The sequence below is a fragment of the Malaclemys terrapin genome, chromosome 2, assembly GCF_027887155.1.
Source record: "Malaclemys terrapin pileata isolate rMalTer1 chromosome 2, rMalTer1.hap1, whole genome shotgun sequence".
NCBI classification, from domain to species: domain Eukaryota; kingdom Metazoa; phylum Chordata; order Testudines; family Emydidae; genus Malaclemys; species Malaclemys terrapin.
The window spans coordinates 37,210,820-37,234,397 of NC_071506.1; the positions used below are offsets into that span (position 1 = coordinate 37,210,820).

Below are 23,578 nucleotides of genomic sequence, written 5' to 3' on the forward strand. Positions count from 1 at the left end.
CATTGCAGGTTGGCAGCCTGTTGTGGCTGGGTTGGGGGGGGGAGGAGCTGATGGCTGGAGTAACTATTGCTCACACTAGAGGAGGATCACAGCAAATTTATGGGCTACTGTAGCCTCTTGGGTGCAGGAGCAGGCATAGAGCATCCACAAAGCTTTGTGGAAAGATTCCTTCCATCCCAGTTTCCCACCGGGGTCACAGTGCTTTACCACCCAAATGTTACAATGCCATATGCCCTCTCAGACTCCTCGCCTGCATAACAAACTCCTTTTCACTTCCAGCATACATCTGCCCACAGTACAAACAACTCCATTCAAGCTACAGCTGAAATCCAGCTAAAGAGTTCGAGTCTGCCCCCTTGCTGAAATAGAACATGTTTGGTGAGGACCTGAGTAAAATTAAGGGTTTAAGTGAAGAGATTTAAACTTTGCCATAAGTGTAAAACTTCAACACAACCTGATTCTGTGGAGCTGCTAGGGCATCTTCCCAATACCTATCCCAGGGACAAATGTAGCACTTTCAGCTGTCACAAAAAAAAAAAAAAAAACAGAAGTGGCTTTGGCCATCCCTCTTAAGCCTGTTCTATACTAATGAGGTAAATTGATAAGTGACACTAGTTAAGTTACGTAAGTTATATAACTTAAGTTGACGTAGCTTAGATCAACTTACAGCGGTGTCTACACTGCAGTATGTCGACAGGAGAGCGTCTCCCGTTGACATAGCTTCCACCTCTCGGGGAGGGGGAGTACTGAAGTTGACGGGAGAGCACTCTGCCATTGATTTATCGTGTCTTCACCAGACCCACTAAATCGACACCGCTGCGTCAATTGCAGCAGCACTGATTTAGCTGGTAGTGAAGACAAGACTTTAGTGAGCTAACTGATCTGTAAGCCGGGGAGAAACTGGGCTTCAGGTGGCTTCCTTTAAAGGCAGTAGCAAAACTCCCAATGGAACTTCAGTGTGTGCGGGATCAGGCCCTTGTTCCTTTCATTAGATGCCCTGTACTAAAACTACACGAAAGTCAAATAGAAAGAATAGCGTTCTGTTCAATTCTAGTACAGTTAAAAACATTCCCTAGAAATTCATGCTGTCATCACTACCCCCATCACTGGCTCTCAGACACTTTGTCAAATGCAGGGAGCAGGTGCAGCCCCCATGGAAGTCGCTGTGCCAAATTCAGCAGTGGAATAAAGGATGGCGCCAGTTATATGCTGGGTGTTAATTGGTCATAAACAGGTGGGTAAGTGGCAAAGCAGTGGAATTTGCACCCATTTGTCACTCAGCAAATGTGGAAAGCTAAGGGAGAGAGAGTTCAGCAGGAAAACCAGCCAACAGCAGAGTAAGATAAAACTGGTGTACTTCCCCCTCCCCCCAGCCTGGCTCTCTCCCCTCCCACACAAACCACCCCCACATGCCTGATGCAGGGATTACTGGGTGAAGGTCTATGGGCTGTGTTATGTAGGAGGTCAGACTAGATGATCATGATGGTCCCTTCTGGCTTTTAAAACGTATGAAGTCATAAAATATATACCTGGCCTATGTCCCCTTGGCCTCCGAGAGAGCTGCTCCTGCTTCTCTCAGGACCCTTGTTGGGGATGGCTTTATTTTTAATTAATTAATAATGGAGATATCCCATCTCCTAGAACTGGAAGGGACCTTGAAAGGTCATCGAGTCCAGCCCAGTTTGGTCCCCATCATGATTTTCTCTACTCCAGAGTTATGCCAACTTTAGCTGCCCTAACCAGTGCTGTGCGCCTGTGAGGAACAGTCTGCACAGACGGAGGTTGTGTATAGTCAGCAATCAGCAGTGATTAGTACTAGTGATGGTTCCAAGAGCCCAAGGACTCCCGTTATGCTCTGTCCCATGCCGGAGGCACAGGGAGTGGACAAGGCTCCTGCACCCTTTCATGCCCATATAGAGATTTGAGCAGCATTTGGTCCCAGATTAGGGACTATCCGAACATTTTCACGTTATTACATAAATCTGCTTCCTTTGAGAGCTTTCTCATTGAAAAACACTGTATAGTTACACTCAATTAATACAGGGGCAAATCCTGAGTTTCAGAATCAGTTTTCACTTGGCCATTACATAGGGAAACTTCCCACTGAACAACTGAGTAAGGCCATAAAGATTTGATCAGAGACATCATTTTCAGCACAAAAGGAGCATTTTATTGTTTCCATCATGCTCAGGCTCTCCTAGAACATCTCATATATTATTCTTTTAACACTCTTATGTTAAAGGAACTCTGTAGGATGAGGACATCATTAAACAATTTTGTTCTAAAAATCTGCATTTTCTTACTATGGTTACTTGAAGTGTAACCGTGACTGTGAGCCCAGCTAATGTAATTTTGCCCCACGCTTTCTCTTTATGCTATACGGCGCTCTAACATGCTGGGATGGACTAACCTCCCCTCTAAATAAAAGTTTAGCTATTTAACGAATGACAGATTTCTAAGGATCAGTGCTGCTGTGATCTCTGCAAACCAGAGCTAGGCAGGTGTAAGCGCTGAGTGTCCTCCTTCACCTTCTTTCCTTTTCCTCTTCACTCCCTATTCCTGCCATCACCATGTTCATTTGCTTGTGTGTTATCCCTCCATTCTCTGTTCTTGTGTCTGTTACACTGTAACCTCTCTGGGATAGGCACTGTGTCTTCTTCTGTGTTTAGACATTATCCCGCAGTGTGAGACTCCAATCCTCATTGGTGCCATTGGGCACTTTCATTATACATCATGATGATAATCCTAGAATATCAGGGTTGGAAGGGACCTCAGGAAGTCATCTAGTCCAACCCCTTGCTCAGAGCAAAAATGAATGAATCAGGTGCTCATCACTTTTCACTATTCAGTTGTCAATTAATATCGAAACATCCTTTTCTGAACCTACAATCATTTTTAGAACTTGAGTCAAGGAACTATTAGAGGTCCCCCAGCGCAATCTGTTGCCATAATGTTAGTGACATAATTTAGGGGACAGATGTTTGATTGCATTCATCAAACAGATGAATATTTAATTAAACAGGCAAATGTCTTTCTCAAGGTGTAATTCTTTGTTATTTAGAAATTATGAGCTCTGAAAGGTGAGCAGGTTTTGTCGACAAAAGGGAAGTAGTTGTGAATGCTGGGAAAGAAGGACGTTCATCATTCAGAGACAGAAGTGTCTTGCATTGCTTAACAGTATCCTCCGGGTGATGAAGCTGTGTTGCTGTGCTCCAGAAGCAGTTCCCTTGAGTCTCCTTTGACTTGATGGTTAAAACCTCCAGTGCAAAGGGCCTTCATGAAGGGGCAGATGGCAAGCTGGACAGTGGAATTAAATTAAGAGATCTTGGGGCTACACCCAGGATGAAAAACAATCAGAGGGGGAGAGGAAATAACCAAAGTGTTGATGTCTTGGGCCAATTTATAAAATGGCTGCTACAAATTTTGCATGTGCACCTGAGGTATCTGGAAAACATGTATTTGTGCATGTGTAAATAGGGACTTAGGTGCACAATTACCTGTTTTGCATGCAAAAATACCAGTTTGCATGTGCAAATACAGGGTTTGCATGCACAGTCAGTGTATCCACATTTTGCAGGCACAATTCAGGGAGCCAATTTAGAAAATATGGCTCTTTTTGTCATAAGATTAAAATTCTCTAATCTCTCTCTCTTAATAGGAGGAATAGCAGAGGAACATAATATATCACAAATAGAAGAGTAAATACATAAAATATGTTGGATACAGTACAGTTTTGGAGGTTGTTGTATCTGTCAGTTTATGCACATATAAAACTTGGTGCGGTAAAATATCGTATTTTGTAATATGCTAGGCACTTCACAGGCATGCAATAAGATGGGTCCCCCTCCCTTGGAAAAGTTACGGTATAAACTGACAAAATAACCGACAAAAGAGTGAGGAAAGGAAGCAGATTTGGGGCAAAGTAAATAATGGGGAATGGGAATGGAGTGGGAGGTTGGGGAAGGGATGTGCAAAAAGATTAAAGAGTTGCCTGAGTGACACAGTGTGCATCATGTTGTATTTGGAACCATCCATTCATTAGTTTATTGATCTAATGCATTTTGATGATTTGTAGCAATGTGCTGTAAGTATGATAAATTGTTCTGAAGCATATTGTAATAGGGAAAAATACAACCTCAGTCCAAAGCCAGAATTATATTAACCACAACTAGATAAGGAAACAAGGTTATTTATCAGAAAGTCTCCAGTGTAAAAGAGCAAATGTGGTATGTATAGATCTGTGCATTGTCACTCTCACTAGGAATCTGTGGTGAGAATCCAGGCTGAGGTTTATGTGATGCTATGTTTGTTGTTTTCAGCATCTAATAATTGCCCCATTCTAGTCAGATCAGATATCTATTATCAACACTTTGCTTCTATCACCTCACTTAGGCAATCTATAAGATGGTTTCTTCGGTAATGAAGATGCCAGAAGATGAGTCAACACCAGAGAAAAGGACAGAGAAAATCTTCCGTCAGATGGACACCAATCGAGATGGTAGGAATCTTAGGCATTTTCCTTTAACACTCTCTACTCTGCAGTTACTGACAGCTGGCATTCCATCAAAGAGCTAGACTGATTGAGGAAGTAAAGAGAGCTCACTCCCATGTCAAGTCAGTCAGTAGTTTCAGGGTGGTAGCCATGTTAGTCTGTATCAGCAAAAACAACGAGGAGTCCTTGTGGCACCAGCTAACAAATTTATTTAGGCATAAGCTTTCATGGGCTAGAATTTAAAGCAGTGACTCCGCTATGGCCTTGGGGAAGTCACTTAGGACACTTATGCTCTAGCTCTGCTGACTTCAGTGCAAAGAGGCTCTGGATTCTACCAGTGCCTACAATTGAAAGCAGAACTTGGCTCTTTAACCTGTCTGCTGCAGTTTCTCCATTTACCTAACTCAAAGAAGGTTTGGGGAGGGTTTATTAGTTAATGTTTATAAAATGCCTTGAAGATGAAAACATGAAAGGCTAGATCACAAAGGGACTTCAACGTTGTTACTCCTAACTTCTAGGCTGCCTAGTGGAAACCTCAGCCCCAGGTTAGGTGCCCAGGCTCCCATATAGCACATGGGGAAGGGTAGGCACAGAAGACAGGGATCTTCTGAAGCCAGCAAGCTGAGCAGGGCACTGCCTAAACTATCCAGGAGTGAAATGCAGAAGAAAGGGGCGGGGCTTTGGGCGAAGATCGGGCCCTCTAGGCACCAGACTGATGAGCTGGAGGAAGATGCCGATCTCTGCTCGGGATTCGCCGCCGTAAAAACCTCTCCTGGAGTTAGATGCCTAAACCAGGTCAGCCCTTTCTTGTGAAAACACACAGAGAGAAAGAAACCCACCCAGTTATAGCCCTTAGCCAGGGCATGCACCTAGGATGTGGGAGACTCAGACTCTTTGTGACCTGGCCCCAGCTGCACCGCCGGTGAATGCTGGGGGGTGGTTCCCCTTGTCCCCCAAGCCAGCCCTGCCCCCCCCCACAGAACCCTGCGTAGGGCCCCAAAATAGCTAGGGATAGCCCTGCCCCTGAGTACCAAGAGCCTCCTTCTTTCGAGCCCTCTCCTGGAATGTGGGTGCTCTGAGTTCAAGTCGGGCAGAGGGTTTCCCACATCCCAGGTGAGTGCTCTGGGCAGGGGCTGCTCTATGATTTTTGCCGCCCCAAGCACGGAAGTCAGGTGGCCTTCGGCGGCACGCCTGCGGGCGGTCCGCTGGTAACGCAGATTCGGCAGCGTTTGTGCGGGTGATCTGCCGGTACCACGGCTCCGGCGTACTCGCTGCCGAAGCCGTGGGACCAGCGGACCTCCCGCAGGCATGCCGCCCTCATGGCGACCGGCAAGCCGCCCCTGCGGCTTGCTGCCCCAGGCACGTGCTTGCTGTGCTGGTGCCTGGAGCCACCCCTGGCTCTGGGCTATTGGTGTTCTGGACACATGAAAAATTCCCTGCCTGCTCACCCCCAGCTATCTTTCACCCAAGGCTCAAGCCGGTAGGGATGCTGTAAGAACAGGATCAGGTCCTACAAGCAAAATAGGTGGGGGAGACACCTAGTTTGAGAATCCTCCTGGAGCTTTGGTATGCGCTGTGAGGCAGTATCAGGACTTGGGCAGCTTTGTGTGTGCCTGCCAGGCAAAACCTAGCTGCCTGCAGGGTTAGGCAGCAGCTGAGCTGCGGTTTTGAGAATGTCAGTGACGCCTAAATGTTGGATTTAGGTGCATAAAGAGGCCGTTATTGCCTCTTTGTGAATCTAGCCATAAACAACCCTGATCTCGTGGTATGATGTGGTTGCTTTACATTGCACTCCTGGCAGATTTGGGGCATAACCATCTAGAGGAAGACTGCCCCAGCACAGAGGGATCCTACAGTGTCATAGAGCTAGTATTGATACTCCTATACCACCACCCCTACCTGTTGTCAGCTGAGAAGTCATGGCTAGAAGAAAAGGGGTGTGTCTGGGACACCCCATGTGTCTCTGGTATCTAGCAGCTATGGCTGCCTTGTTGGGCCATTGGCAGCTACGGTAATGTAGAAACAGCCTTCAAACCATCTACGTTATGCTGGAGAACCAGCACAGCAGAACACGCACTCTGCATTGGTGTAAATAATTGTACAAGGTGAAGGAAAGTGAAGACTCCAAGGTATGAAATCTCTCGGGGATCTCTCTCACATCAGTATACACAGTCCCTTTGTGCTAAAATAACCCGCTACATTGTTGTTAGCAGCTGAGTAAAAAAAATCATTATAAAGCAATAAAGAATGAAAAGCCATTACTTATTGGAAAAGTGTCTGTTCTAGAGTCTTTTCTATTTAACTCATGTCATTGCCTTATTGTAAATATAATACTAATGTTTACTTTCTTCTGTACAGTCTTGCTTAGCAGACATCTACAGCTTTCAGGCAGTCCTGCAGCATCCATCTTGCAAGGAGGGAAAGAAAAGATTTAATTTATCTCTGCTAATTATACAGCTAACCAAGAGGCTGTGTGAAAACTGATGGCCTTATCTTATGTTTCAGATTTCAGAATTTCAGGGTTTAGTTTTGCTTTAAAGAAAGGAAATTAGTAGAATACCATAGCCATGGAAATGTAACCTCATTAAACTGAAGTGAAATAGTTCTAAAATTGGTCAGACTTTTTAAAGGGGACTTGATGCTGCAGAATTGTTGCTTAGAAACCTATGTTCTGCAAATTAATTAAACGAAAAATCAGAAGTGTTTGCAAAAGTGAAGTCATGTACACAACATTTCATGGCAAGAGGTGTGGTGTACATTTGGACCGCGGTTGGATTTGAAGTTGTTGGTTTTTTTAAAAATCTTTGTGTTCGGTCTTAAACAGCTAAGTTTAAGTGGTTCCGTTTTAAAAAAGTACATCAGGCTTAGACAATATAGCTTTTGTCATCTTCACAGCACTTTACAGACATTGAATATGACTCCCCACGAAACCTTGTAAAGTTAGTAGTTAATTTAAAGTAAATATTATCACTGTTTTTCAGATGGGAGTCTATCTATTGTAGGCTTTTGTACGGGTGCTCATCATTGTGGAGACTTTCAGTGTGAGACATGGGTTTAGAATCCAGGTGTGCCTGGCTCCTTAGACCACTGTGCCTTGCCACTCTAATAGACAGACTAGGGCTGGGGTATTCAAAGGAGCCTAAGGTCGTTTGGTGGGAACTAAGCCACTGTCTCCCTTTAGTCTCCTTTAAAATTCCCTGTCCAGCAGGATAACTGGCTCTGGAAGAGTGTATTGAATTAGGAGCTTTGATCAAGCATGTTAGGAATCTCATTGTTTTGGGGGAAATGGCAGTATAGTAGAACCTCAGAGTTGCAAACACCTCAGGAATGGAGGTTGTTCATAACTCTGAACAAAAACGTTATGGTGTTTTTTCCTCAAAAAGTTTACAACTGAACATTGATTTAATACAGCTTTGAAACTACTATGCAGAAGGAAAATGCTGCTTTTAACCATTTGAATTTAAATGAAAGTCACAGAAACCGTTTCCTTGCCTTGACAAATCTCTTTTTAAAACTTTCCCTTTATTTTTTTAATTTAGCACAATACTGTACTGTATTTGGTGAGGGGGTTTGGGTTTTTTTGGTCTCTGCTGCTGCCTGATTGTGTACTTCCGGTTCCAAATGAGGTGTGTGGTTGACCAGTCAGCTCGTAACGCTGAGTTTCTACTGTACTCCCTGTTGAGCAGATAAATTTGGTCTTCATTACTTATTATGATTTATTAGTATTGTGATCACACTTAAACGCAGCAGTCGGGATCGGAGACCCATTGTGCTAGGCACTGTGCAAACGTATAGAAGTAGACAGTGCTGCCCCAAAGAGCTTACATGCAACAGGCCCAGTCCAGCAAAGACTTAGATATGTGCTTATCTATGTGCACCATGAGTAATCCCATGGTCTTCTATTAAGCACATGCCTAAACCTTTGCAGGATTGTGGCTTTTCTAGAAAAGACAGGGAGAAAACTCAGCAACAACGTAGAACCAGAATGTCAAAGGTATATGGCGAGTCATTCGGCAAGTGCTGTCCTGGGTCCCTGCCCTCTGGTGGTAGGATACAAGTAATACTCTGAATAACTCCCACTGCAGCCACATACACTGCCATGCTAAAGTAGAGGCCCATCTGGTTTGCAGAGCGGTGTTGGCAATGTCCTTTGGAGAAGATGCAGATTAGAGCTGAGCAAAATTCAGAATGTCTGTCCCACAGGGAATTCCAACATTTCAACATTTGTTTTCATCCCAAATCAGGACAAGAAATTGAAATTTTGAAGAAAAAAGATGTTTGTGGGGGGAACAAAAATACTGAAGTGTTTTGATTTGGAAATGTAGAAATGTTTCTTCTTGACATTTTCAGTCCAAATGAAACTTTTTGACACTCCCAAATTGAAATGCTTTGTTTGCAGTCAGTTCAAAAGTAAATTGCATTTCCCGTTGTGGCATATTACCTCGTGGGAGTTCCGGTGAGAGACAAATCCACATTGTATTATGAGAGAAGTATTTCTCCAGGGAGCTCATGCAGTAGGAGAGAAAGGGGGACCAAACTACAAATCCCATAAGGTAATGTGCTGAGAGGGAAATGCAGTTCAATGTTTTATTGAACAAAACAAAACATTTTGGGTCAGTTCAACAAAATGAAATATCTGATTCTGGTCAACTCAACCCAATCTGAAATATTTTATTTCAGTTTTTCCCAATGGAAAGTCAGAATTTCAGCAAAATCAAGATTTTTTTCCCATAGAAAATTTTGATTTTGCAGAAACAGATTTTTTTTATTTTTTTTTTATTTTTGCCAGAAAGTCATAGAATCATAGAAATGTGGGGCTCGATGGGATGTCAAGAAGTCATCAAGCCCAGTCCCCTGTGCTGGATAAAGTAAACCCAGACAATCCTTGACAGGTGTTTCTCCAACCTGTTCTTAAAAATCTCCAATGATGGGCATTCCACAACCTCTCTTGGAAGCCTATTCCAGAGCTTAACTATCTTTATAGTTTAAAAGCTTTTCCTAATATCTAACCTAAATCTCCCTTGCTGCAGATCAAGGCCATTACTACTTCTCCTACCTTGAGGGGACACATGGAGAACAATTGATCACCGTCCTCTTTATAACAGCCCTTAATGTATTTGAAGACTTATCAGGTCCTCTCTCAAGTGTCCTTTTCTCAAGATTAACCATGCCCAGTTTTCTTAACCTTTCCTCATAAGTAAACTTTTCTAAACCTTTTACCATTTTTGTTGCTCTCCTCTGGACTCTCTCCAATTTGTCCACAACTTTCCCAAAGAGTGGCACCCAGAATTGGACACAGTATTCCAGCTGAGACCTCAGCAGTGCTGAGAAGAGCAGGACAATTATGTGTCTTATATATGACACTCCTGTTAATACACCTCCAGAATATCAGCCTTATTAGCAATTGTCACATTATTTCATATTCAATTTGTGATCCACTATAACCCCCAGATCCTTTTCAGCAGTACTATCACCTAGCCAGTTATTCCCCATTTTGTAGGTGTGCATTTGATTTTTTCCTTCCTAAGTGAAGCCCTTTGTATTTGTCTTCACCGAATTTCATCTTGTTGAATTCAGACCAATTCTCCATTCCAATGGAAGTTTTTCTATCTGGTCTATAGCACACAAGCGTCTCAGATAGAGGTTGCCCTGTAGTGATAAAACCTGCAGTTACAAATCAGCACCTAGATACAACTGTAATGGGCACCCTAAAGAAACCCCAGGTGAATAGATGGATATGGGTCCTTAATTCAAACATACATTTGGAAAAGGTACTTGTGTGTACTCAGAGCAAGTCCATAGCTTTTAGAGCCTGCCTGTCTCCTCCTGTGATTCTGGGTCTATTGCAAAGCACCAAAGCACTTGTGCCACCAGCCCTCACATTTAAATGGAGGGAGCATTTTCAGAGCATGTCTACAGTTACCATGGATCGATGCTGCGGCAATCGATCCACTGTAAGTTGATTTAGAGGGTCTAGTGAAGACCCACTAAATTGACCGCAGATCGCTCTCCTGTTGACTCTGGTACACCACTGGAACTAGAAGCCTAAGGTAAGTCGATGGGAGAGTTTCTCCCATCAACCCAGCGCGGTGTCGACACTGCAGTGAGTCGACCTAAGCTACATTGACTCCAGCTACATTATTCACATAGCTGGAGTTGCGTAACTTAAGTTGACTTAACCCCATAGTGTAGACCTGCCCTCAGAGAGGATTCTTCAAATCTGAAAGTCTCTCCCCACAATACTGATTCACCAGAGCCCAGATTTTGCTACTTTCAGGGAGGTTGCAAGGCCTAACCATTTCCCCATGCTTTCCTTGTAGTGACAATTTGTAAATTTCTGTGTGTATCCATAGTGTTAAAGTGTTGCATATGTGCTGTGATTAATTAGTACATTTTATAATGCTAAACAAACATTTATGATTTTTTTTTTATTAGGCAAACTCTCTCTGGAAGAGTTCATCCGAGGAGCCAAGAGTGATCCATCCATAGTCCGTCTCCTTCAGTGTGATCCTAGCAGTGCAGGGCAATTCTAAAACAGTTCTTTGGATGAATTATGTATCTGCTTTTTGTTTTGTTTTTTTGCCAAACAACATTCATGGTGGTGTTGCCTCCGTATGACCAATTATGCCTTCTTTTGTGGCATCTTTTAGCTTCTTTTGTTGTGGATTAATTATAAGAATGCTGAATGCTCTTAATAGTTTGTCCAGAACACAGACAGAATACTGTTTTAAATGGACATTGTGGTGTTAACTTGTTTAGAAGATTTTATTTTGTTCAGTTTGTCTGCTCTCAAAAGTAAACAACAAGAAGGAAGAAACCTTCAGCAAGACATTATTGCCAGATTTTAGAATGCTGTTTTAATAGCTGAAAATTCACCCACAGGATCTGAAGCACAATAGTGGTTGAAGTGCAAAGTGTTACAACAGGTGCAGTATTTGATTTGTACAGTCTTTTTTATCCAGCAGGCACAAGTGAAACTACAAGTCAGGATGAGTAAGAAGTGTTAATACAATAAATTAGCAAGTTCTAGCCTACTTCAATCTCCCTACAATGCCACGTTGTTTCTATACTGTGAAAGTTTTTAAGGTGCATTGAGAAGGGGGGGAAATGATCAGCTGTTTTTTTAACAGGCTTGTGCTGGTTGATTTAACACGGTTTTATCTGGAAATCAAACACAATTTATAATCCTGATTAATACAAAAAACAAAAAAAAACAGATGGATGTTACCTGTTGCCATTTGGAATTAGTAAGTGTAGTTGTGTATATTACAAACTGAGTATTGAACACAAATTTAAGGGAGATATGCGTTGAATGAAAGATTTTCAGATTAGTAATAAAGCAGTTTCTACTGCAGGAGACTGGGAGTTGAACTAAGAAATAACATTGTGCAACCTTAAGCAGCTGACACTGAGACATGTCCACTGTTATGAATGTTTTTGTCTAGACTGGACTTTTTTTTCTCTCTCTCTCTCTGTGCACATAGATAATGCGGTTCCTGTGTCTGCTTCTAAAGGTTGGAGAGCTACTATCACAAACTGTTTTAAAGCTAGAATTGTAGAATTCATACTTCATTTACTTTAGTGGGGTTGAAAGATCTGTACTGAAACAAGGACATGGTACGCTTAATAATATATTTATATATATATAAATGTTTTAAAAAAATTAGATGTAAGAGAAAACTGTTGAATGTTTATCTTTTCTCTTGGATGCAAAAGGATTTCTGAAACTTGCTGCTGCAAAATTCTTTCATTTGGTCAGGGTCACTATATTCCAAGCAGTGTGTACGTTTGGGATCCCTTAAGGAATTTGCAAGCACTGCTTTGGCAAAAAAGCTTAGCAACGGGAGGTACTATGCTGACCGAGTTTGAGATAACCTGTCATTTGTTGAGTCTGCTTTGTGATATGATAGGTGATATATCACTGCAGTCACTGCCCAATATCAGGAACTTGTGAGACTGTTATAGTATAATCATTGTATGAGGAGCGAGGTTGATATTCTATTAAGTGACCTTGTAGATGCTAAACCTCAACTAGCCTTAATTTAAAATAAACTGAGTAAAATAGGTTAGATCTGCTCCTGCAAACTAGTTAAATGCTGATTAGCTATCAGGAAAAAGCAGTAGAATATATTAACACTGATCACTAGCTAGGAGAACATATATACAGTAATTTAGGAAGGAAAAAGATCCTTGACTTAATTCTCAATATCATTTTGCTCTGTCATGCTTAACATATGGAGCACAGTGAAAATTAATTATAGATAACATAGTTAATAAGATCTTTCAAATTTACTGTAAGTGGCAAAGCAATCCTGAATAAAAGGTCATCAGGCCCATTTCTTTGTCTCGGATGACCTAAAGGGCTTATCCAGAATCATTTTCAATTTAAACAGAAATGCCATTGATGTAATTCTCCTGCTAAATGAGCTAAAAGACCAAACAGAGTTATGTGTGAGAGACAGACAGACCGGGGCACACACAAGTGCAGGTTCAATACATAACTTTTTTAGCTTTTAGCACAGTCATGGAAATACTACAGTGAAATTTGCTGGTTGGCTGAAATGTTTTTTGCCTATTTCCCATCCCTGTCTTATCCACATCCCACTGGAAATACTATGCACAAAACAGAACCTTTAAAGCACTTGTGCTCTTCAAGATAATTTTCTGTGTTTGTCAGAAATAGACCTCAGAGAGGCCTTGGCCCTAGAAGAAATTTGCTGAGATCTCCTCATACTGAATCAAAGGTCAGTTCTCTCCTTATTGCCTGGAGGGCCATTTTTCATTTGGACAAATCTGGCTAGATCCTTGGTTGTTGTAAATTGCTGCATTAAGGTGAATGGGTCTACACTGATTTACACCCACTAAGGATCTGCTCCTTCATCAAACATAAGCAATTAGTGTCACTGTATCAAAGCCCTTCTTTGGGTCACTTCATCACATCCACTATGTAAGAAAAATAAATTGGAATATAAATTTTCTAGAAATCTGAATACACATTTGAAAAATTCCAATCCCAGGTATCATTGCAGGCTTGTGGATCAAAAGCAGACAAGCTAGAAAAATTGACATTTATTAAAGTTGAAGTAAAGTATGCAAAGTGGCTAGCTCCTACAATTAGTTTGTTTTTAATACAGTGAAAGCAGTTGCATGTGACTGAAACTATTAAAATTTTGCTTTTTTTAAGCAGCTGCCTTCCATCTCTTTTTTTTGTACTATGAAAATCCTTTGGCCCAGAACCTAGTTCCTCAATTTGGTGTTTGGCTGTTTTTTGACAGAATCAATTTGTGTATTAGTACTTTAAACTATGTGCTTGAAAATGCAACCTGTGATATGACCCCAAGCCAGTGGAGTTGTAATTCTTTCCACTGAAAGACTAGGAATGTAACCCACAGCTGCAGAGGACATAAATAACTGGAGATATGGTTATTGTATAAACATTTACAAAATGCATGAAGATTATTCCTTATTTCTGCCTGCCTTTCACAATTTATTTTGTTTCAAAATATTAACTGTTCCTTTCTTACTCTTCAAGTAAAAATTGTAGATATTTTTAAAATGATCGATAATTGAATTTGTTAAATGAATATCTGCAGTTTATTGGCTAACAAAACAAACACAGTACTGGTATGCAGCATTTCTTTATTGTCTTGCTAATTGTCGTTATTACCTTCAGTGATCTCTCAAAAAAAGAATGACCAAAACAAAATGTCACAGCAGCATAGCCATTTTTAAGGGAATGAAAGTATCCGCATCTCAGACTGTAGACAGTACAGGCTGCTTGATACCACTTACTGTAACTTTGTAGATACATTTTCAATAATACTTGTGTTTGTTTGATAGGTAAACTTGACTGATCTGGCATCCAAAAATGTTTAGTGTTTTGTGTCTAGCATGTAGACCTAGCAACCGTAAAAGGGTAAATTAGAACTCTATTTACATGGAATTCCTAGTGAACAGAAGTGGTGTTAGTTCCTTGCTGGGGGCTTGCCCTTGAAGGAGAGTACCAGTCATCTGTGCAGAACTATAGCAGAAACTATAGCAGAACAGAAACTATAGCAGCCAAGCTGTAAAGCCATTCAGTATTCACTTTACTGAGCTCGGAAATTGGGAACTTGAAACACAGCCTCTGTAAAGCCAGGTAGCATACTTTTTGGGGCACTCTGGATTTGAGGGAAATGAAGCACAACCCTCTTCCAACATCTGAAACCCCATGAACCCAAAGGATTTGGAGGTCCTCTGAGACCTTCAGGTAAAGTTGTAGTATACTTCCTATTAAGCTTATGACTTTTGAACATTTCTCACCATCATTGTTGAGTTGCCTCATGCTTCATTATTTTCTGTTATAGCATTTGACCTCTACACTCTCTCATGTTTAAATATCCTAAACATTACCATTGTTTTAGAACAACAGGAAACTATGTATATAACTACTTTAAATGGAAGATATATAAGTGCACCTTGAAATGTATAAGCTGTGCACCTGGAGACAATTATACTATGATGATCTAAAAATATAACTGTTCCCCACACCTTTCTCAGTAGATTTGTACTTGCTAATGTGGTACTTGATGAAGTTCTGTGGCTGCAATGTGCAATATGTCCCACTAGATGATCACAATGGTCCCTTCTGACCTTTAAAGTCTATGACTCTGAGGTAAACCTGTACATTCAAAGCTAACTTTGTAAGCTCTGAGATGTGTCCCGTTTTCTAAACCAATGCTTATTTTGTGAACTCAGGAAAAAGCACAGCAACATGAGCAGAGCAGCCCAGTCAAGGTAAGGGAAACTTCGGTAGCAGAGGCCACCAGCCAGCCATAATTCCTAGATGTTTCATATTGCAGTCTGGTGTACTAACACTAGAGTAGAGTGTAGTTACACCCTATGCCGGTGGAAGTGTGAACTTGAGGCTAGGGTCTTTTTTCTAATGAATCACTGTTACGAACCACCTTTTCTACATAACTCTGTTGATTCAGTTGGTACCTGTGGTGGGTTGGTTTTTTTGGCTGCAAGATGAAGCGACAGGTGCAAGATCTGCTGGAAGTAATATTTACCCACTGTTTGCTAAGTAGGGCTTCCAACTATAGCATAGCAGATTTAGATTAAATCTCAGGAAAAACTTCCTAAGTGTAAGAACAGTAGGGCAATGGAAAAGACACTTCGGGAGGTTGTGGAAGCTTCTTCAGTGGAAGTTTTCAAAAGCAGGCCGGATCTTTGCAGGGGTTAAACTAGATGACCCTTGTGGTCCCTTCTAACCCTAAGTATCCTGGATCTATATTTGCTCTGTGTTTCACTGTACATTTATACTTTATTTAACATATTTAAAGAAGGGGAAATTGATTTTTATAGATGTTAAGGACACTATATAATTATAAAAGCATAGAGAAGCTTTGCAAACACTGGACAAACAACACTCAAGGGTGAAGGGACAAAGGTAGAACAGTAGGTTGGAACCTTATTGTCTCTACCACCAAAACCAAGTATATTTCCAGCAAGCTACAGGATCACAGCAGGTGCTTGTGAGAAGAGTGAGATAATTAGTTCTGCTTCTCTAATATTTTCCCCATGGTGCACTGGCACATTTTTGGTGTATTTGTGTGTTGTTTACTAGCTGTTTTAAAGACAAAGGGCCCTGCCTTGAATATTGTGTTGTCATTTACACCTGTGCACAGTTGTAAATGGCTACCCAAGATGTAAAGCAGTGGAGAATCAGGCCCAAAGTGTGGTCTCTCACTGAGATTCGACTAGGCTTGGCAGAATTTTGAATTTTTTAATATAATTTTTACTGATCAATGCTTATTTTTAAGAATTTGTTCTATGTTTATCTATTTATCTCTTGAAATTTTCACACTTGTGGGAAATGGTGGGGGGAGGGTGTGTGTGGAATCAGACAATATGGGTGATCAGGCAATAATTATTTAATGACAGCAGATGTTGACAGTCCAAATGTTAAAGCTTTATAACTGTTAAAAACACAAATTGTCAACATCACATGTCAAAAATACACAAAGTACATATCCTTAAATCAAACTCTAATAAGGTCTCAAGCAGCATTTTTCTTACTTTGCTTTTCTGTAAATTTTCCTTATCAATAGAAATATATATATATTTTAAATCAAATCCTTCCAACCCTAGATATTACTACATAAAAAACGGCACCTTCTAACTCAGTAGATCTGCTCCCCGTGTCTAGTCAGAGTCAGAGCTACTGACTGCAGTGACATAAATAAGTTTTTAATACTTTTTGCCTCAGAATCCACGTCAGGAGGAGAGGCAGGTGGATTTTGTGCCTTCATGTGCATCATCAACAGAATTGTTTACTGTGCTCCAATTAGAACTCCAGCCAGGTTAGCAGATGTCACTAAGGGCATAATTGGAAGATAATGGCATTTCACAGGTGTCACTGAGGGCATAATTTGGCCTGCAGAACTTTGTTCGCCATCATCTTACACAAGAAGGAGAGAACTCAGCTTGACTTTTGAAGACCAGCTTTAGTTTTCAAGCTGGCCTTGAAAAAAATCTTTACTTGTAAATTGAGAACATTTGATATACAATTATTATGAAGCAATGGACATAGAACCCCATGATGCCTATTTCACAGAAAATGTTCAGAGACATATTGCACTTAAAGTAAACAGCCATTTTTAAAACATAAGGAAAAAAGTGAAGAAGGGTCTTCTTCAAATCAGCATGAAATACATTCACACTCTAGAAATAAAGAACACCTGCAGGAGATGTTATATATGTATTCGGGTCATTTTGAAAGGTGGATCTATGTCTTTCCACCACTTCTACCCTATGAGACTGTATCTGACTATAATATATATGACTATCTCACTGTATCTCTCCTTTCAGTGTGACTTTGGCTGGTGGTATTGGGTTTCTAAGAATCTGTATGGTTTTAGGTGGAGATAGTTTTGGAGCTGAGGTTGGTGCTACATTTCAGAGGTATAAGATGCACAAACTTTTCAGAACCTGCTCTGCCCACCTTTAATTATGTTAGTCTATGAAGCAAAATAATATCCATATAGATTTGACGCATTTCTTTGAGAATGCACATATTAAATTCCTGCCCCAGAACATAGCATTATTTAATTGTACAGTAGGGATTAAGAAATCCCTCCTAAAATGTTTAATACACAATGAACAACACAAATGAGATCTCTCATATATAGTGAACAATATGAAAAGATCAGAAAAATGAACGTATATTAATTGTGCCTTTGTCCAGAGATCAAGGTTTGAATTCATTACAGGTGACATTCATTCCTGGACTAAAGGCCATGCAGAACCTTTGCACCACTTCAGGCCCAGTTAAGGTCTAGCATTTGCCCAGGGGTGAATTTCTCCCTGCGTGGTACAGACTGAAAGACCCAGGAAAATCAATGTACGAAAAATGAGAATTCTGTGTCCCTCAACAAAGCTTTACATTGGAGAATTTTTCAATTCAGTTGGTTAGTTCCATATTCTGAGGTAAAGTTTTGCCCACCTTGTAGTTGTGTTCATTAACTGTGAGGTAAATGGACATTCCCCTGTCCACTCCAGTGTAATCCTCAAAAAAGCTTCCTCAGCACAGGCACTCAGAGTATTAGACTATATTAGGCTGAGTCAAGTCTGGGTTTGGATTCTCATCTACATACAGTACTTAATTACCATGATCCATTTGACAACTCTTCCCCTCCCAATCAGTGAATAAGAGGCACTAGCCCTATGCCTTTGACATCTGGAAGTGCTGGTACTGCTGCATCTCTGTGGGTCGACTTTTGCGGGGCAGGACCAGGTTTGGGAGCCTGTGTTGTTGTGTGCTGCTCACCAAACCACAATATTTATTATTATTAAATACTGAACAAAACTCTAATCATCTGAAACAATGTGTGGGTTAAATTATTTTGTTTCTATTAATCTGCTGCAAACTGAAGCTAATCAGTTTTGTTAGCCATCCCTATGGCTTATAGAGTATTGATTTCTTCAGGGTTGGGACAGGGTCTTCCTACGTGTCAGCTAGACCAAGACAAAAATTTTCATCAGAAATTTTTCCCATTGAAAAATGCAGATTTGGGTTGACTGAAACATTTCATCGATTTGTGCCAAACTGTTTCAGTCAAAAAACACAAACAAAATCCTGAAAAAAATCTAAATGTTATGTTTCGTTTGACATTTTTAAGACAAAACATTTGGATTTTTCAGTGTAAAATGCCTTTTCGTTTTGACACTACAACTTCATTAATCTTTAAAAAAAAAAAAAAAAAAAAAAAAAAAAAAAACCCTCAAAGCCAAAACAAAACAGCTTGTTTGACGCAGACCCATTTTTTTTCTTTCAGTTCAGACCCCAAACCAAAAAAAATTCAGTTTGTTGTATAGCTCTAGTGTCAGGATCTAGCACTAGAGAGCCCTGATCGTGCCTGGGCCCTTCTGAGCCTTCAATAACAATTTAATGCTAACACATACTCGGACACAAGCTCAACGCTACATATTAAAGATCTTTTCTTTGCTGTTCTCCCCCGATAAGAACATTGAAGTGAAGAGTGTGGATGGCATTTTCAAGAGTCCTCAGCATTGGCCTAGCTCTATACCTGTTGAAGTTGATGGAGTTTTACTAGTTATTTCAACAAGGGCAGAGTTAGACAACGTTGTGCTTTTCAGAGAATTCTCATCCCATCTGCCCAAAGAGCCAGGCCACGGTCACTTGATTGACTTGATGGCCACCTTGAACACTGAAGGAGCAGATGATGATGATTAGCAAAACTGTCTGAGAAAATCTGCTTTAATGCCAAACCTGCATTTGCTCTACAACTTGGATATCCGCTGTGTGACGATTAGTGGAGCCCCACACAATCATTTGTTGGGAGATTGTGTTTTTTTATTTTCTCATGTATCCTCTGCAATTAAACTATTAGCATTTCCACTGCAGCCAAAACCTGATTTGTAAAGTGTTTGGAGGGAAAAAAACAACAGAGGTTCAAGCTGATAAAGATCTAAAGAGGCCAATGAACTATTTTGCGTCTCATGCTGGCCATTTTAATGCTTGAGATGATTGTGTTCTTTTTTATTTTATTATTTAATTCCTTTATTAACATTTCTGTTTATTGTGTTGTTTTTCTCGGAGCTATTTTGAATCAGAGTGAAATCCATTTTACTAGATCTAGTCCGGCTGTTTTTATTTTTAGTTCTTACTCCAGCAAAACTTCCATTGATCTCAGTGGGAGCTTTGCCTGAGTAACAGAAGTGGGTTGTGTGTAGTAAAAATGGAGTTTTAATTTGGTCTAGGGATTGTTTTTGTTGTTTCTTGTTGGCTTTTTGTTTTATTTTGTTTTTGTCTGCACAATGTTTGCTGCATAGGGTTGAACTTGTGATTGGTTTGACTTGTTTCTTGTATTAGTACTTGTTAATTCCTCCATTCACCCATGCCAGCCTCTCTGGGTTTTGCAGTTTTCCCTTTTATGGTTCTGCAGATTCAGTCCTATTTAACTTTAACTTTAAAGGGGTGATCAGTATTATACTTTGGCAAAAACACTTGAGGCTGATCAGTTTAATAACATTACCAGTTATGAACATACAGGTCTACATCTTGATGTAGGGTAAAAATTTAGGGCCCAATTGTGTATGTATACTATACATATACCCCCCTCCTCCATTGAAGTCAGTGGGCTTTCCACAAGTCGACCACTTGCATCTTCATCTCTTAGGTTGGAAAATTGAAATACCCCTTTGTAACCTAATCGATGTAACCCAAGGAAGAAATGTTAAATTCCGAAAGAAGGGCAAATATTAATTAAACTAGTGCTTTATTACAGCTGTCTGAAATCATCGGTCTTCTATGTATATTCACATCAGAACGCTGTGGGTCACTTTTTTTGTTTCTGCTGCAAACTCATTTGGCCACATTGTGAGACTTTACTCAGTTCTTACGCAGACAAAACTCAATGAAAGTGACATCAGTGAGAGCTTTGCCAGTGGAAAGACTTCAGGATTTGGGCCCTGGGTATTATTCATAGATATGTGTTAGAAATGTTCAGGGTCAGTGGTTAAAGCAAATCTCTGAAATGAAATTGGTAAACAGCCAATTAAATTAAAAGGGAGAAGGAGTTGGATAGCCACTAGAGTATATAGTCTGTGTTTCTAAGCATGATCACTGTTTGCTATTTTATAAATGTTTAGGACATTTCTGGAATTTTTAATGTGAAAGGAGTAAACTTTTCTTATTCTGCTAATGTACCTGCATTATGTTTTATTTTTGTATTGACTATCCTTTCCAATATGTCAGACATTTTCTTCTGTATATATGACATGCAGTTTTATGGAAGTCTTAGCAGCACTAGTTTGCATTTTTTAAAGACTGTACTAATGTGTGGTAATGTGTTTTAGAAACGGCATCTTTGTTGTAAGATGTACAAACTATTTAAACTGACTTCTTTTGTTGTTGTTCATAGAAACAGAACTAAGAAATGCATGTTCCTGTTCACTTTTCCTTTGTGCAGCTGCAGACAGTCATTATAACGATGCAATTGGTTTACATCGTGTACAAAAGCTGCATCTTATTTTTAGTAGGGGTTAGTTTAAAACACACACAGACTTTTCCTGAAAAGTCTATTTTTGTGTATTTATCTCTCAACTTCAAGCTTTTTTGATCACACATTCTGTGCTGCTCCCAGTGCTACATGCCTGTGACCAGGTTGGCATGAGGGCAAGACTCGGAAGTCTTCCCCATAGACTTATGCCTCCCTTCCCATGTGACCCTGGTGATGAAATAGCAGTGAGGAGTGCTCAGCTGTCTTATGATGTCCTGACTAGATCACTCAGGCCTTTACCCCCACAAGACAGACTGATCAGTCACTTTTGCTATGACTTTCCCCTCATACTTTATTGGCTACGTCAAAACAAAATTAATGGGTTACTACCTTAGCTTAGCCTAGCGTAGTCCTTTTTTCATGCTGATGTGGGTAACTGACTTAAAAACTGTATCATTTAAATACGAATGAGCCTGAACTGCTAATGGGTCTGAATCCTAGTCAGGGTGTTTGGACTGAGCTAGGGTTTAGGTTCAGCCCATTACCCAGATGGGACCAATTATGAAGTTTAGATCCACATTCCTTTAAAGTTTGGGGGTGCTCACATCCAGGATTTTGGGATGGACCAATCCCGATATTTAACAAATTTTCTGAGAGGAATATGGATCCATTTTGCACACTGTGCCACTGCATCTTACAGATGTTTTTATGAGAAAACAGTTTAAAATGCATCTGGCAAAATGATAAATTTAGCAACTGTTTTTCCTTGTTATACAAACACACATAAAACAGAATTGTGTGGTTAAAAAAGATACATTTGTGACAGTTTCTTTTTCAGTGCCAAACATATGAGCAGTATTGTTTGAAGGGAAATAAGAATTTTTTACTGTATTATTATTATTGTTGAACAAATATTGTTTTTTAAATGTTAGATTTTTGAAGAATTTTGTATTGTAAACTGTTTTGTGACATGGTGCTTTTTCATACTGGAATTACTGATTGCACCGAACTCTGAATTGTTTTTCTTATATAAATGCGTAACCTTGAACAATCTTAATGAACATCAGTGTATGGTGAATACCAAGGTTCACAAAAATTTCCCTATTGAAGCCCCTAAATGTTCCTGCCTACTAATAAATATTCTGCTGCAGCTAGTTTTCTGGAAAGTGCTATTGTATTGCTCCTGAAGAAAATTGAGCGACTTAGCCATAAGACTTAGAGAAAAAACCTCCGTGCCTAGATTCACTATGAATTCTTTTCCTAACACTGTCTCTGTCTTCACTTTTCAGAAGTGCCTGTCCATTCCAGTTGGAACTAGCACTAGTTCAAAGTAACAGAGGGTCCTGTGGCACCTTTAAGACTAACAGAGGGTCCAGTGGCACCTTTAAGACTCACGGCTACCCCTCTGATACTAGTTCAAAGTACTGAATCAATATTACACTGCCATTGGCAGCACGGTTTCTTACTCACAAACTGGAAGAAATAGGATAAGGTGACCTATGATCAGTGTTTAAAAAATCCCCTGCCACAAAAACTCACCCTCCCCCACCTTACCTGGTTGACAGAAATGAAATGTTAGTCATTTTAAATTCAAACATATCTCCCTCTCTCACAAGACTGACTTCACCTCTCTATTTGTTACTATGAGTTATTGACATCAGAAATGACAATCCGTGAAGCTGGGCTTAGAGGAAACTACACATGTCTCTGCATCGTTGCAAGCTTCCTTCTGGCCTATTTCAGTTGTATCCCTCAATTTGGGTCTTAGTCATGGATATGTGACTTCAGAGGCTGAGAGCTTTCTACACATGTGAGAGGAAGCAATGAACAAGAATTTCCAGGCTATATTGGTTTTACAACATATAGTATGCAGAGTTAAAACCTGCCTCCCTCCTCCAGTCCTGCTGTGAAACCAGCATCCTCCAAAGAGGATTAAACACTATGCCTCTACATTTGGACCCAGCTGGGATGACTGGGCTTGGAAATTTCCTGTTGGGAAAAGCATAGAGTTCACGCTGATAAAGAGAATAAATAACCTTAATTAAAATGGTCTTTGCAGCAAGGTTGAACTATTTCTTAATCCGATACCTTTCTTAAGGCTGACTTGTGTATATAGAGAAATGAGCTATAGAGTGGCTCTTTTCACAATTTATACACAGTGGAACTTAAGTTTAAGTAAAGTTTTTTTAATGTTCCAGAATTTAAATACTATATAGGAAAGTGGCATTAGATTTGGGATTTCCTGCTAATGCATTTAGGGTGGAATTCATCCGAGGGCACAGGCCCAGTGTAGTCTGTGCGTCTCTAAGTCCCCCTTAAGACTATTTTTAGACTGAAATTATTTCCCACATGCCAGATGCACTATTTGAAACATTTTGGGTCTAATGTCCCTGCCTGTGCCCCAGCACTAGATGAAACCGCTAAAGAGCAGTTTTGTAAAAGAGAGAAGAAACACTAGGAGTATTTGTACCATCTCCTCAGGAACTGAAAAGGGAGGAGGAAACACAAGGACCAGAGAATGCTTATCAGCTGGGAGAGACAGAGACAGCAAACAGCTGCCAGGTGCAAAATGGCCACATTA

General features: G+C 40.3%; 1 protein-coding gene and 1 long non-coding RNA gene across 2 annotated transcripts in view; one reads left to right on the forward strand and one right to left on the reverse strand.

Annotated features, from left to right (window-relative positions):
* The window catches only part of NCALD (neurocalcin delta), an 86,873-nt gene extending 64,722 nt beyond the window's left edge, over window positions 1–22,151 (forward strand). Inside the window, exons 3-4 of the mRNA XM_054017377.1 lie at window positions 4,393–4,498; window positions 10,928–22,151. Of these exons, the coding sequence (XP_053873352.1) occupies window positions 4,393–4,498; window positions 10,928–11,025 (204 nt within the window). The 3' untranslated portion in view covers window positions 11,026–22,151. The remainder of the gene's footprint in view (window positions 1–4,392; window positions 4,499–10,927) is intronic.
* LOC128831172 (uncharacterized) lies at window positions 21,710–23,015 on the reverse strand. The gene is made up of 2 exons (XR_008443770.1): window positions 22,380–23,015; window positions 21,710–22,349 (listed from the first exon to the last, which is right to left on the reverse strand). It is a non-coding gene; the product is annotated as an uncharacterized LOC128831172 (long non-coding RNA).
* Between the last annotated feature and the right edge of the window lie 563 nt (window positions 23,016–23,578).